This window comes from Anticarsia gemmatalis, chromosome 22 (assembly GCF_050436995.1).
Source record: "Anticarsia gemmatalis isolate Benzon Research Colony breed Stoneville strain chromosome 22, ilAntGemm2 primary, whole genome shotgun sequence".
Lineage (NCBI taxonomy): Eukaryota > Metazoa > Arthropoda > Insecta > Lepidoptera > Erebidae > Anticarsia > Anticarsia gemmatalis.
This window is the reverse complement of record NC_134766.1, coordinates 4,015,880-4,032,445: the sequence shown is the minus strand read 5'-3', so window position 1 is coordinate 4,032,445 and position 16,566 is coordinate 4,015,880. Positions and strand designations below refer to the sequence as shown.

General features: G+C 34.6%; 1 protein-coding gene across 4 annotated transcripts in view; it reads right to left on the bottom strand.

Annotated features, from left to right (window-relative positions):
* The window catches only part of scra (anillin, actin binding protein), a 61,258-nt gene that overhangs the window by 30,299 nt on the left and 14,393 nt on the right, over positions 1–16,566 (bottom strand). For 3 of the 4 annotated variants that reach the window (XM_076129565.1, XM_076129567.1, XM_076129566.1), the window contains exon 7: positions 9,227–9,824. In XM_076129565.1, the coding sequence (XP_075985680.1) occupies positions 9,227–9,824 (598 nt within the window). The remainder of the gene's footprint in view (positions 1–9,226; positions 9,825–16,566) is intronic. The other variant, XM_076129568.1, reaches the window with a different exon arrangement.

The window sequence follows — 16,566 nt, the reverse complement described above, 5'->3', positions numbered from 1 at the left end:
CATATACCTACCGTCTTTTCTATATTTTAACGTGTAATAATAACATACGTAGTTTTGCTTTTCATTGCACATTTAACAAAACCGGTGTGCTATGTAAATTTTCATACAGAAAAATTTTAAGCCAGAATGTGTTTATTATAGGAATTTAACCGTGTTCTTGAAAATAAATAATTTTTCGATTATGTAGTATTCAATAATCATTATAACGGTAGGTTAATCTGTTATTATATTGTTGTTACACCGGTAGCCCTGTGTGCAAACTGTAAGATTGGTTCCGTTATTCCGACAAGCTCAATAGAGCATTGTAAGTAGATTATGTAACCGCAGTCAAACCATAGCATTAGTATTTATATTGTGTAGACAATTTCAAGCCTATGTTTATCAATGAAACATAACAATAGCTGGTATAAATTTGCTTAAAATTCACGGCCGTTTCAATATCCTATCTCTAATCAAGGATAGCTACTCCCCAACTGTTCAGAAACCGGGATGTATTTACTTAGCATATTACTGTTTTATGTCCCAAATAAATAAATAAATAAATAAATAACGGCCATTTTCAATATCCTATCCCCAATCAAGGATTAGCTACTTTACCCCAACTGTTCGATATCTAATCTACAGCAGTTTTATCTTTCAGTCAAACGGTAGTCAGAATAGACGATATAAAGATTTGTTTGAAAGTTTACTGCCATAAATAAACCCTCTTATTACACTATAAAGCTATTTTAGTTAAAACACTACTAAAATATGTTTTCTCTTTTTCATTTCACTAAGGAGTAAAAGAAACCAAACACTATATAAGCCTTTCATAACTTCATATATGTTTATGAATAAGAGGGAAAAACTTTAAAGTTTAATTCTTCATTACTATTGTAATTTATGCTCGCGACTGTAAATAGGGTTGCATCTTACGATATTTACCGTCTAGACTCACGATTAAAGCCCAAGAGAAAATAGTGCCCTAAGCGTTGAAATAAGCTTAGATAACTTCCTTTAACGGGAGGAAGGAAATAATTTTCGTAATTTTAATATTATAAGTGGTAACATTATTAACTTGTCTTTACGTAACGTACGCGTATTTTTCCATACTTTATCACAAACAGATAGACATTCATACAATGACATATTAAGGAAAATATCAATATCAGTTTTTAGTTATTTTCCTATAATTATGGTATACATGGGACTTGGACAAGTTAACTGTTAAGGAAAATATCGTGAGGAAACTTGCTCACCTTCTGAATACTTGCCCAGATCTTAAAAGTATGAAAAGTAAGCCACAGAGAAGCTCGTAGTATTATCCTTTATTTTTATAAGAGGGGTCAGCTTCGGAATAATAATAGATAATTTGGTACCCATAAATATTTAAATAATGAATACATTTTTTAAGTATTCCAACTTTTAGATATACATACATAGGTATGATTTTCTCTTCATTAATGAATAGAAGATTAATCAGACATTATTGAAATGTTTAATTGAACTAAAATGTAACTTTAATAAATTGAGGTATTTGTGCAAAATCAATAAAATGTCACTTTTGCGTATAAAAATTCTACAAGTTCTTTCGTCCTAAGAATTAGTAATAAGACTGTTTATAAGTCATTTAAACTACACATACACACGTACAAAAAGATCGCCAAGAAATACATCGATTTTATAACTACTCAAAGTTAGGTACATCTAAGTCATGTCCTGAAAAGCCAGCCACTTTCCAATCAGTTAAGAAACGAAAGTCCACGTCTAGTCGATAGTAGTTACGAGCGATGTGAGAACAGTTAACTGTAATTAAACAGTATTGTCTGATCGCTGCAGGCCGTAACCAATAGTCAGCTGTTCGCTTGGGTTGTTTATAGAACTGTAGAAGTTGGTTCAAGAAAATAAGGGTATTTTGGTTTAGAATATTTTGGTATAATTGATTTGTCGAGATGTTGTTAAAATTTACTATAACTGATGAATTTGGGAGTAGGATATGTCTTCCACACAAATCGAAGTTCCCCAACCCCGAATAAACAGGTAAATTTAAATGATCGACTTTTTTGGACTTTTAGTTTGCTCGGCATTTTGAAGGACATATTATGTTAACTGTTTCAGGTATCCGTACTTCAAAAGAAAATGGTCCCCTTTCAGAATTGTGCCTCACGACCCTTCGAATATTTTCTTAGAAATGAGAAAATTTAGACAGTTGCATTGTATATTAAATATTCATTTTTTTAGTGTTTATTCCGTTTATAACAAATTAATATAATTATTATTATTATACCGTTTCTACAGTCAATATAAATTACTTTAAAATATTATGTAACATGTTTTACGCGCAATCACCTTTAATGTTCAGCTTAAAGTCTATAATAGCTTATCTGGTTCATAGTGGGTAATTCCCACAAACTGTAACCATATGTGGGCTGTTATTGTTATTATGTAATTAATAATAATATTTACACTTTAACATAACATTATTAAAGCTGGATAATTATTTGTATATTATGCTGTTGACGATTAAGTAAAATTTTACGACCCTTAGATTGGAGAGAATACGTAATGGTAAATGAAAAGTGACGCCATAATGCTAAGTTTTGAGTGACATCATCATAATTTTAAAACATTTTACTAAGATTTTACTTTGACTTGGTTTATATGAATGCTTGTTGGTCATATACTGTAAGATCTCCGTGCCTTTGAGGAACTCTGAATAAAAATGAAGATCTATGCAACAAACCAGGTGAGGGACTGACAAAATGGTCCCTCAGTGTTCACCTTCAACATCACATAGTAAATAAGCTAGTAAAATGTAGTTCTTTACCATTGCAATAAATGAAACATATGTTCGACTATAGCAACAATTGATTCGTCAAACTACACAGAAACACCGCTATTTTAACTGACACTTAATAAATACATGTAAATTAATCATCCGTGTCAAACAAACAGTAACACATTATTTTACATATTTACCGCAAAAACCTAATGACACAGTTTTCGTAAGCAAATAACTAGCAATTTTACTACAGTTAATATTTATTGACATGCTAATAAGATACCTAGTGTAAAAAGGTGTAATATAAAATGAATATAAGAGAAGTGAGTACATACGCCTCTTTGCCGTTGGAAGGCCTTGACCGAATAATATAATATAATAATAGGTTTTGACTGCCTCCGTGGCGCAGTGGTTTAGGTCGCCACGCCGATACCACTGCAACGGGAGGTCGTGGGTTCGATTCCCACACGGAGCAATTATTTGTGCGATCCACAAATAATTGCTTCGGGTCTGGTTGTGCTTTGTGTCCGTTGTTTGTATGTTTGTAAAAGTCCCCGCGACACAAGAGCAATTCTTAGTGCGGGAGTTGTCTTTTTAAATAAAGAATTAAATAAATAACAACATCCCATACGATATACATAATACCTCAAAATAGGGTAGGAAAGGTGTACTGTTAATTTCCTATAATAAGGCCCTTTATGTCTAGGTTAAGAAGGGAGTAAGATCAGAAGAATACATACACAGAGAACATACGACTTTTTGTCTTAGACAGAGGACAAGAAGGATGTAATAATACGAAACTGAGTGCTCAGGCACCTTCGATGAAAAAATGTCATAACTTGAAACGAAAACTGCTTACGCTTTTTCTTTTCAAAGGTGTGATTTATTAATATTGGTACTAAATGACGGGTCCATATTTGGGTATTACTAATTTGTATAGACTTGTACGGTGATGGGAAAATTGGTAGAAAAACGAAAGTGTGTCAACTGTCTGGTTTTCTCTAGCCGGTTCACTTCCTTAGAAGAAATTATTGTCATTTGCAATCAAGTAAACATTATATTATACTGCCATGTAAAGTCTTCTTTTTAAGGCGAGTAATTGGAAAAGGACAGAAGACTGACAGGATGAAACGGAGCTAACAATAGCTTTGGTTTAAATATTTCAGTTATTACAAATAAGAAACTTGGTAACTATTTTAGGACCCTCCATTAATAAAAAGAAGTTTTCAATGTTCCACGGAGTTTTAAACTTAGTGATTTTTATTTAGCTGCAAACAGAAGATTTAAGTCTGGAAGATTTCCATATTTTATTCACATTTTCAGAAATTTAAACAGGTATGTATTGTTTAACGTACAGATCGTAAGTTACATTTCTACAAAATAATCTACTTATAAGCAAGTTTCGTAGTGACATAACCAGCTAATTTAAATTTTCCTGTTAGACAGAAAATCCGCTAATAAAACAATATCCTTAATACGATTATTTAAGAGGTTTTTCGTGTACAAGAAGGGATTTCCCCTACGTCTTTTCATTCATTATTTTTAGTCCATTGAAATGTTACATGAATTTTACATTTGTTAGAGGACGCAATTTTATTTTTGGAACATGTAGGGGGGGTCAATAGAAGCTTAACTTGAAGTTTGTGGGGTTGCCACCCTTGTCCCCCGGCCGCCATCTTGGAAAAGGGGGTGGAAACACTTTTTTCGCTATATCTCAGAAACTATGCGTCTTACAATAAAACTGTGAAAGCATAATTTGTAGCAAATTATTTTTCCTACAAATATGTTTCATAACTTTTTGCCCCAAATTAACAATTAAAGAAGTTATAAGCAAAAAAGTGCAATTTTTTTATAACAATTTTCTTTATTAGTCTATAACTTTTTTTAACGACAGCCGCGCGGATCGATCTCTGAGGTTAAGCCACGCTTGCCGAGGTTGTTCTGTGGATGGCTGACCATCTTACACATATCGAGTTCCTCTATGTTTCGGAAGGCACGTTAAATTGTGGGTCCCGGCTGTCATTTTCGAAGATCTTTGACAGTCGTTAACAGTAGTCAGAAGTTTGAAAGTCTGACAACCAATCTTAACGAAGGGTATCGTTTTATATCCTAGGTAACTGTGTTGTGGAGGTGAGATAGGCAGTCGCTCCATGTAAAACACCGGTATTCAGCTGCATCTGGTGAGACTGGAAGCCGACTCCAACATAGTTTGGAAAAAAGGCTAAGCTGATATGTCTAAATACAAAAAAAATTACCTCAGACCAATCTTGTAGAGTATTTTTCGAGGAAAATTTATCCCTATATTTTTTTTTAACTTCATTAATTAGAAACTCAGTAACAGCGCTACGAAGTAGACCGGTCACGGAAAGAAAATTTTTGTAAAAAAAAATCACACATTTTTGCTTATAACTTCTTTAATTGTTAATTTAGGGCAAAAATATGTTTAACATATTTGTAGGAAAAATAATTTGCTACAAATTATGCTTTTACAGTTTTATTGCAAGACGCAAAGTTTCTGAGATATAGCGAATAAAGTGTTTCCACCCCCTTTTCCAAGATGGCGGCCGGGGGACAAGAGTGGCAACCCCACAAACTTCAAGTTAAGCTTCTATTGACCCCCCCTACATGTTCCAAAAATAAAATTGCGTCCTCTAATAAATGCAATATTCGGCCCTCAAATTGTAACATTTCAATGGACTATTTGTTCTATTTACCTGTTAGTAGTGCGTGGGTAGTCTCATTAAATAAATGGATTTTGAAAGTTTCTTTATTGATATTAATGGGGTTTTCTTATCAATGTGATTGATTGATGAACGTTTAACATTAAAGTAAGTAGTTCATTGATGAAGTTTCGTTGCTGGATACTAAATTAGGTACGAAATTGTAGGAAAACCAATAGTTATTATTAGTTATTTATTATTTATAGGTATATTGTGTAGGTATTGAATTCTTGGAACTTTAAGTACCTTATGAATAAGGACGTGGAATTAAGAACGTATTAGATTTACCTGTTTTGTCTCCATTATTTAACATGACTAATTAAGTCAAACTAAACTTTAAGATTTTCTCAAACCAAAAACAAATTAAATAAGTTTATTATCTGCCCACTTCTGGCCATTTGAAGGGTCCAAATAAACCCGTTGTTGTTTATAAGGCCCTTTAACTCGACTAAACAACAATGCTTCAACCACGGTAACCATAGCAACCATCGCATGGTAAACAACGATTACAAGTCCGCCATGGCGCCAGACATACAGACATATTATAGTACAATGTTGCTAACAGGTATTCAGCTGTATATTTGCGAATACGTGCACGCTGACACGAGCGCGTCCACGTTTGTCGGTATTTCAACGAAACAAAAGAACAACAATAAATTGTCTGCTTTACGAACGAAATAAATAGTTTTTTAGTATGAAAATTGGTTTGTGGTGCAAGAAAATTTGACTAGTTTTGTATCATATAGCGGCAGGTCTGACTTGGTCCGGGATTTGAATACGCTTATCTTCCCGTGGGAATGTGGATCCTGTCGATCCGTTACAAACACTGTCCTGATAACTACAATAACGATTTAAAAGAATTCACCAATTTGATTCAGTTGCGTTATTCTCGTAAATACATTTGAATGATTATTTTTTATTAATATAGATACTATGGATAAGCCAAGAAATATTGGAGGGGTTTCCTCGTGTCCCTATTTCTTATTTTCTAAATTAGAATAGGGGAGTAGCTATTTTACATTATATTACATTACAATTCCCTCTTACATATAGGTAAAGCTAAGTACAATTCGTTTACCAAAGTATATAATTGAGGCCATAAGTAATTTAATTGCTACACCTTAATATGCAAATCTATGCAAAAAAATCGGTTACATGTACACAAAAACGAAACAATCGCATATCGAATAACTCCGATAAACTAATTGCACACTACTCAAATTGTATAGCTCATAAATGAGTTGAAACCTAAACTATTATAGGTCAATGAACTATGTACAAAGTAGGTAGACCCTTTTTTATATGACACCAATCTTTTAAACTTAATAAATAATAATATGCTTAGCGAAATTGATTTATCAGTCATAGCAAAAAGTAATCGATCTACATTAAGATAAATTATTAGGTTCGTAATATGACTCAAGGAATTAACTGAGTGGCTTCCTAGGGCCAATTAAATTTTAGTCATATTAACCTTCGAATCGTCCGAAAAACCGAAGCTACACAAAATATCTTTAACATAAACTAGACAACCAAATCGTTGGCGGTTTCCCGTTTTGATATCATGCGCAAGAAAATCTAAAGATGTAGCATTACATCCTATCAAAATCAAGGTACAACGACTGCCTTTAAAATTAGTTCTGTCCTATAATAGCAAGTATTAGTTAGTTAAATTCGGTATTTTCTTTTTTCCTAACGAAATTCCTCTCATAAATATTCTCCTCACGTGGTGATAAAACTTTAACGACAAAATGTTCGTATTTAGCCAAATTTCTCGTATTTAACTACAGCTAAGTTGTCATAGTCGTATGCATCGATGGCATGTGCAAGTAACGTGTTTTCTAACCGTCGAACGTAACACGCCCGCTCTTGATAACCATAATTAGTTATGTAGGTGTCCGCAGCCGGTGTCGTTTTCTATTTACGTATATTTGTAATTAGATGAAGGAAATATATCATTAGTTTACTACATACACGATAGATATGTATTGTGGTCGATAAATGTAATATTTTAAGTGATAATAATTTAACTTAAAATGTATTTTTTTTACTTCATTTCATATTATAATACTTAAGTGTTATTTATAGTCTATTATTATATCGACTTCTTGTTATCTTATAAACTAGTTTAATATGCAGTTATTATTAACACAATTTGGAGGTTGTAGATATTAATTTAAATGCGTTTATAATTTCGTATATTTTCAATATTAAAACATTTATAACAAAATAAGCAGTCACAAAACCAGTCGTAATATGTATCTGAATTGGGGAAAATATAGCAATAATTTAGCAATGTCATTTCTGCTCTAACCTGTATCTTATTTTAATTTTTATAACCTGGACGACCTACACGTAGAGCAGTTTTATTTGTTTAAAAATATCTTAACAGTTTAAATATTACACATATAATCGTCCGGGGAAAGCCTTTTCGCATTATAGTATGTACGAACTTGTAATAAAATCTCTTTGGCTTCAAGAATCAAAAATGAGTACACGGTTCATTAGGTTTCTTTCAGTGAGCTCGGGAGGTACCCAAATGTCGAACTTTTTTGTGTAGCGAAAAGATTTTATTACAAGTTCATACATACTTAAATGCGAAAAGACTTTTTCCCCGACCTAATATTAATTGAAAATATAACCTAAAAATATATAATGCATATGTTACCGGTGATCTAGATCTTTCGATAATATTGCTAAGTACTTTCTAGTGACGATGACGTCACAAAACCTGTCCCTCATAAAGGTCTTTGACATGACCTAAGGCCGTGACACTGCAGTTATGGTGACTAAGCACAGCCTCTTTGTTTATCAAACATATTTTATTCTCGATATTTTGTATTACTAATTAGATGACGACATCGCAAGCAATTATTGAGCAACTATTTTCCATTTAAGAAAGTCGAACTTTAGATATTTTTTTATGCGCAAATGGCATTTTTGCTGTAACTATTTTGATTCATTTCAATGCATTCATTAAAGAACTTAACTGGTTGTATACGACATAGCCGACGGAAAACTAATTAGAATTGAATTCACATTACTAGTTACTTAAACTCGACATGTAATTAACAGACCATCCGGTATCGATATTTTCAATCGATAATATCTTAATAATAACATCACAGTCTAGCCGTCCAATAAATCGATGTATCGATACCTAAGACCATCGACTTTTTAATTGCATAAAAACTCGAAGGTAGTCTGTGAATTTGCATGAAGCACGACTTTGACATTTGAATATATTTATTTTCTTTTGTTATATCGCAACAGGAGTATGCATGTAAATTGATTCGTGTGGCTCATACCACGGAGTTTTAATGAGTTTGTTTATACGTGGTTATAATTGATACAGTTTATTCACCGGCTCTAATTTTGGTAAGTAGGTTATCAACATTAGGCTGTAACCAGCTGTTTATAAATATTATCAGCAAACTGAGACATTTCTTAATACCGATTGTTATTATGGATCTTCTAAGAGGTTTGTATTGTGTTATAATGTGTGAAGTGCATGCAATCGTTTACATAATTTACCTCGCTTCTCGTGTAATCTGAAGCAATTAAGTCAATTAACGAGATACAGAAAAATCATCTTGTTACCACGTAATACAGAAGCTACTAATACTAAAAAAACCTCAGGAGAACCGACGCTGATTGGTCACAGACCATAAAGTCGAAATAATTGTGCAGCTAACTCGCATGTTCCTTCATTGTTGGCAGAAATAATCAAACAAAAATAACTTACCTTTGTTATCGCCGTGCAGGGTCTTGACAGAGGGTGCGAGCCCGAAGGGGGCTTTTGGCACGATCGCAGCTCCCTTATTTTTCTCAAAGAGCGCTTTACGCTCCCTCAAAGTCATTTCGGCGGGATCCTTCGCCTTAGGGCTGCCCGCTTCGAACATAGCCGCTTTGGACAACACAGAACTCCGGTCGACATTCCCGTTTATTTTGGGAAGCAACTTTTTCACTACAGGCGATCCCTTGTCGACCGGCTTGTCGCCCGCCGGCTCCACTTTTGTTTGTTTACAATCGTCAATTACGTCATTATCGTTCTCTTCGTGTTGCACTGCGTTCTCTTTGTCTTTATCACTTTCACATTCGTCTTCCGTAATTATCTTCTGTGGCGGCGTGGGCGCTTTGTACTTCTTGAGTGACGGCTTTTTTGTAACCGCCGTGTTGGCCGGCGCTGGGGCCACCATAGTCGCCATGTTGGGGGCTGAAGCGGCACTGGGGGTTGTCGATGCGCACTTCGGCTCCTGTCGGTCGGGATCGGCGGATTTCGTGGTGAATTCGTAGACGAGCCGCGATTGGCCGGCCGATACGCGCCGGTAGCCCTCGCCCTCCTACGATTGGACAACGGCCGCGTAACGCGAAGGGTGAGCACGTGGTTGCATTTCGTTTATTGATACGATTTGTAGCCGGGCGAGTTTGGTGCGCGCGGTTACTCAAACTGGGTTAGCTAAAAGGGCTGGCGAAGTTGCATCACGTTCGGCGGGTCCCGGGTTGCGCAATGTATTGAAATGGGATAGTATAATAGTATGACGTAGATGTAGTATGTTGGCGGGTTGAATGAACGTGTGTGTTCGCGTGTGTGCGGGTGTGTGCGCACGTGAGGAGCGTGTGGCGTCCTACAACTGACTGGCTGTCTGCGGGTCGCGCCGCTGTCAGGAGGGCCGAACACGTTACCGGCACAGCTGATAATTATATTTTGACGCATCGCGTTGTTTGCATCGGCGACGCTTTGTACCATTGTATAAAATAATGAGGAAATAATATACATTATTATTTCGGCCAAATGACATCTGTTTGTATATGAAATGATTTATAGCTGGTAGACTTTTGTATTTGTGCGGATAAATCATATTACAATGTCAATGGAGAACAATGTATGCAGGCAGAACCTAGGTACGATATGCATGTTAATATAGTCATGTTTGTGGGAATTAGAACAGACGTTGGAATTTCCAAACTGTATTTATGAATGAACAGTTTTCGTAGGCACTAAAATTCCTTTTGATTGCTCAGGTCGGTTTAGCTTCGACTAAGGAGGGATAAACCCTTGTCAATTTTGTTACCTGACCAAGGACGATTTGGACCCGTGCCCAAACGGGGTAATAGGTAAGTACCCGTTATACCTATAAATGAAACAAAACGCGGCGTAATTTGTTTACTGATACAAATATTAGTAATATGAGTGTATCAGTAACTTGAGGCCGTGATTACGCACGATTGCTTTTGCGTTTCACCGGGCCTGCGGTATTTACGTCAGAAGAACTTAGCTACTGACACTTGAATACCAAATGATGAAAATATTGAAAATTAATAATAATGTGAAAAAGGTAGGTATTTACCAGTTATAATTATGGGTTTGGGTTAATTATAATAGAAAAATAGGATTTACCTTCAAAGAAAATATTTAGAAGATCTTAGCTTGTCAGAACGATGCTGCCTTTATTCAAAACTATACAATATTGGATAGCAATTCCTGATTATCTTCAAATAAGTTTATTACTGAATACTATGACCTAGGAAGCACAGTTAACTATAACTTGGAAGACATACAAGGGACAAATAACCCTTAAATAAAACACCGCCATTTTAAGAACATAAAATGAACATGTATTCAATAACTTGATAAGTTGAAGGCCATAACTATTATATAGATAAAGTACTTTACAATACATAACAAAAAATACATAATGTACAAGTGATTTAATATGGACAAATTAGATATTTATTAGGTACGAGTTTTTTGTACAGCAATCGAATCTTGTAAATTGATCTCGATACATGGATGTAAATTAATTTGGATATGTAAAAAGTTTGATATGTGTGATTCGTTTCAGGCTTGTTTTTTATAGTCTTGGATTTTGGGGGCATTTAAACTGGCTGAAATAAAGGTCTAGATGTGAATGTATGTATGTTCAATGCAATAGATACCATACGCTATAGTAATAATATGCGGTAACTCACAACACAATTTTTTTTAACAGTTAAATCTGAACATATGGAATTAATTATGAGGACTTAGACCACAAAAAATTGGTTACACGCCTTAGAAGTTAAAGTTGTATTATTTTTTTTGTAAATTTCGTAGATCTTTCATCATGTACCTAGTACAATTTAAAGACATAATATCATCAAGGGTTAAGAAAAAAAAAAGGTTGTAAGTACTGTTAGGCAGACAATCCGTTTTAATGCCATATCTATGCATTGTTTGCTTACTAAAGACAGCTAGTACTAGAGACGGTTTAACATTACTTTGCTATAACCCATTCATGAGTAAATATCAGTTAAAAATAGGTTTTTCAGTAGACATAATCAACACCATATCAGCCTGTAGACGTCCACTGCTGGACTTAGGCCTCCCCTAACGATGCCCACAACGTTCATAAGACATAGAACCTACATATTTACTTATAATATAAAACATTTTCTATATAAATACATGGAGTAATCATGTTCAATATACTTAGTTTTGTATATAGACGTATATCCAGTGCCTCATTCAACTAACCACAATACATTTTCGTATTGAACGATAAATAACAATAGTCTTCCTCTAGTGAATGACCTGTTATAAACCGAAATAGAACGCCTCAATAGTTTTTTACCTTTCAAAATAACTGAAATGTTATATGCCGAGCAGATAGATCAATAATGCAACTGGGACAAGTTATGTTGTTGCGAACTAGTCTTAGATGGGTGACCACGTAAGCATCGTATTTTTAAATAATGGGATGCTTCTGGATTTTTAAATAACTGACAATGACAGCCCAATAGAAGAAGCTAAGTATACAAAAGTTCCGACTTTTGAAACTACAGATAAAATAAGACTAGATGACACTCCATGGAAAAAAAGACATACCTATACATAATTATGTTGACAAGAGGTCAACCACAATAGCCTTGCAAAATAACGCTAGGAATAAGATTTCCACTGAAGGTTAACAATACTCAACAATACGGAAAACTAGCATGATGTAATTTTATACGAAAACGGACGGATCATGACGCAGAATACAAACAATTCTATGATTTGAGTAAACCGCAGAGATACGACACAAACACCATTTTTGGATCAAGGAAAATTTAACAAACCACTGTATAGAAGTAATTTTTCTATATATATAATTATTAGTGCAATAGGCTCGCCCCCTATTACATAGGACTAACATAGTTAATGTCAAAACGTAGGCCTATTTCGTACATCGCTGCCTACACCTTTGGTTATAACAGGCATGATATATCCTATGTAAAATATTAAATTTACAATGAATACATGAAACAGTACTAACAATATTCAAGCACATGAGATCCACCAGGAATGAGAAATGGAAGAACTGTACACCTAAATATCCTTAGTTTCAACTATACTAGGTTTTATAAGTTTCTCTTATATCTAGAAATAGCCCAAACAATACGAAAGATCTTCAATATGAGATCGTCATGAGCAGAAACGGATCTACTATACAATTCACAAGCTATCACTGTAAACAAATTCTTAAGTTACATCCAAGTAACTCTATATCAAAACAAAGGTGACAAAAAATATCATCATTAAGCTTTTCAAACAAAAGACTCCACAATTGAAGCCCATTGACTTTCAAACAAAAAATAGTGTTAAGAAAAAACATTGTATAAGGGCTGTACAAAAATATCAAATTTCACGCTTCTAAATTGATTTGAACCTATTAACCAATTCACTTTACTTGGGACCCTTCCGAAATTGTGATAGACATTCCCTTTGGGTCAATGGCTCATTTATCTAATACAATGTGTATCTTAGAACATTGTTTGAGCTTCAAATTGATGGTGAATTGGGGGATGTTAAACGAGTTATGTTCTAGAAGCTTGAAAAGTCTTGATAGATAGACAATTCAGAAGAAAAAACAAAGTGAATAAAAAGCCAACTGACTACTAAATTGATATAATCAAATAATCTACCTGCCAAATCAAATTCGTTTCAGTGGATTCAACAAAAAATTATCTATCGAATCGAAAGGAGCATGTGCGAATTCTCAAAATACAGGTATATGAATTCTATTAAAATATAGATTGAAGCAGACACCGAAACCCGTCCAGACCATGGACATACGAACCAAGCGAATAATCTCAGCGTAAAAGTTCGATGCACTCAAGCAAATCAATCTCGCAAAAGCATTTGCAGAAAAACATCCGAACCAACCGGTAAATGATGCGCAAAAACGTAGTTCAACAAACTCCTACCCTACCGAGTTGAGAACACTACAAATTGCACACAGCATGTACAGGAAATAGGCTTGTTAATTTTAGCCGGGTTATACTAGGGAAGTTGGAGGAAGGTGTCGCAACAATGATGCAATTAAAAAAAAACCATGCGACATAAAAGTCGCAACGATTAATCGGGTATAAAATGGTAGTAAATTCACACCGTTTAATGCGTTAGATTTATGGTGTGTGGGCCTTTTCTACGTTTACGATAACACACGGTGGTGCACGTGGTACTGAAGACAGGGTTTGTTGGACGACTATAAAGATGGCATTTTTATCTTAATCGTTGGGATTGTGACATTGTTTTGAAGATAAGAGACGGATCAATGACGATATTGTTTTCTGGAATGACAGACATCGGATGCAAACATTGGTTGAACAAATTTAATAAAAGAGGCACGTATTATAATAATCTGGAATATCAGTGGCCTAGATTACGTATCAGGGAATTTTAGGGAATTTACGAACATAACAAACGAACCATTTTACCAGACAGCATTCTTGGCAGTGAACACGCATTTTAAAGCGCAAAAGTCCCAACAAATAAATAAAATGAGCCTTTTCTACACAAATGCGGGTATTTCGGACGTGACTTACGGCCTGCATTTTAGGAGCTGGTAATTGCATTTTTAGACCAAGTGAAGGAGAACATTTACATAGGCAGTGTTATAAAAATTTAACTTAACATAAAATAATCCATCTCAGCAAAAAATTGTTTACAGAAGTAAATTTTGGGAAGTGGTCCTTAGGAATCAAAAATGTCTAAAAATCTGCCTTTTATCTAGCTTTTGTAACAATCTATGGACAAGAAGACACTCTATTGTTGAAATCGCTTTGATATTGAAGTTCCTTCTTCTCTAGTTCATCAGTAGATTTCATCCGTAATTCCAGTAAGACTTGCTACGCCACATTTTTCTTTTACGCTTATAGTGAAAAAGTAGTCATGCGTTATAACAACATAATAATCTACAACCGTATTAAAATAATTCGGCACAATCAAGCGATATTGCGTAAAGTCAAAGCCCCTAACTCGTATGAATCAGCATCATCATCATTATACCCCGTCACAGTCCACTACTAGTCACGGACCTTTCGCACAATGGTAACGCAAAAAATACAGCAGAATATTTAACACTAAAGTGTTTAAAAGAAAATTAATGGCGGCTGTTTGCCAAGCTTTAGGCACTGTACAACTAAGGCTAGAAAAAAATTACATTGCAAAAGAAGAAAAGTTTTAAACACAAACTAATGATGTTAGACTATTTCTACAATAGCAATAAAGCTAAAGAAATAAAAAGGCTTATACGTTATTTTTTATAAAGAAGATTATAAGCTACTCCAGTCATCACAATTTGACCACGGTAGCCGAAAATACCCGAAATTATACGAGCTTTCCTGAATTCTAGATTCTTCCAAAAGTATGCCAAGCACCAACACGGACACTAATTTCGATATCTCTTGCTGCAGAAGACAACTCCATGAATGAATAAATACATTTTCTAAGAAGAATCAAACCACTATTGCAATATCATAATACATTTCCTGTTATTTACAATAGCAGTACAAAATCCAACAGTATAATAGAACAATTTCAAGCAAGAACTGCTCTCACAAATCCTAAATCCTATCAATACAGGAAGTAACACATAAATAGGTCTAAAATAACAACCTATAATGTGAGAATAATACATCACGTAGCCCTTTATAGCAACAGACATTAACCACACACTCCTGAATGCAAACATTAAAGGATTTATCCTACATCTATGGGATCATACGTCTATTCTAAGCTATAGTTTACTTAACAGAAACAGTGAGACAACACAGATAGTAACATAAGACTGGATAGCGCATAGTTCAATATATACGTTCCTATCCATGCAAGTTTAATGTGAATTTTCAAAGAAAATGTGAATGTTGTTTCATCTGACTACGGGATGCAAAAAGGGGAATTATCGTTGGGATGATTTAAAGCGTCCTAGATTTTTAATGAGCTTTACTACTATAAGAACTGCGATAGTCCGAATGTTAAACGAATGACCTTCTTCAACTTTTACAGTGAGATCGCTTTGGAGGCAGTGGAAAATACATAAAACTCACTTACCTACCAACTTTTCTAATCAATATCGTTTTTTTATATGAGTTTAACCGCTATTGAAAACATAAACTACCGCTAAATGTCCCACAGAAACCGGGGGTTAGTCAGCATGATGAACTCATTGTTCTACCTTTCTCTAATTTCGCGAGGAGAACTATGTTTAGCAGAAGGACAGCATCTTCAATGTCTATTCACAAGCGTGATGGACCAAAGACCTAACCCTTTACTCATTCCGCCACGGAAGGGAAACACCTAGAAGTGGGACTGTAAAGGGTCCAAATGTTGCCAGTGCTAACTAATTTAATGATTTTAAGGTATCTAGTTTACTCAATATCCATGTTACATTGAGCTTATATTAACAACATTAGCATAGGTTTGTTATGTTCCAAACATTACTTACAAAGCATAACGTACTGCTGAATGATATTTTACAGAGAATTGTGAGTATTGAATTACGTTTGTCGATTTGATAAGGAACGACTGTTCCATGTGGCCGATGTTTTATTTTTATTCGTTAAGAAAATAATAATGAGCTTGGTGTTCTAAGAATTCACGTATAACCGACTGCTGTACAAAAGTATTCTTTGTGAATTAGTTGTGGACTAAAAACGGAACTACGAATTGATTGAGCTGATGTTTCTCAACCTACATTTTGAAGGCTTAACTTTTTGTTGCATTAATTTTGTAAATTTGCCTTGGTGATAACTCACTTTTGGTAATAAATAACCAAGAAG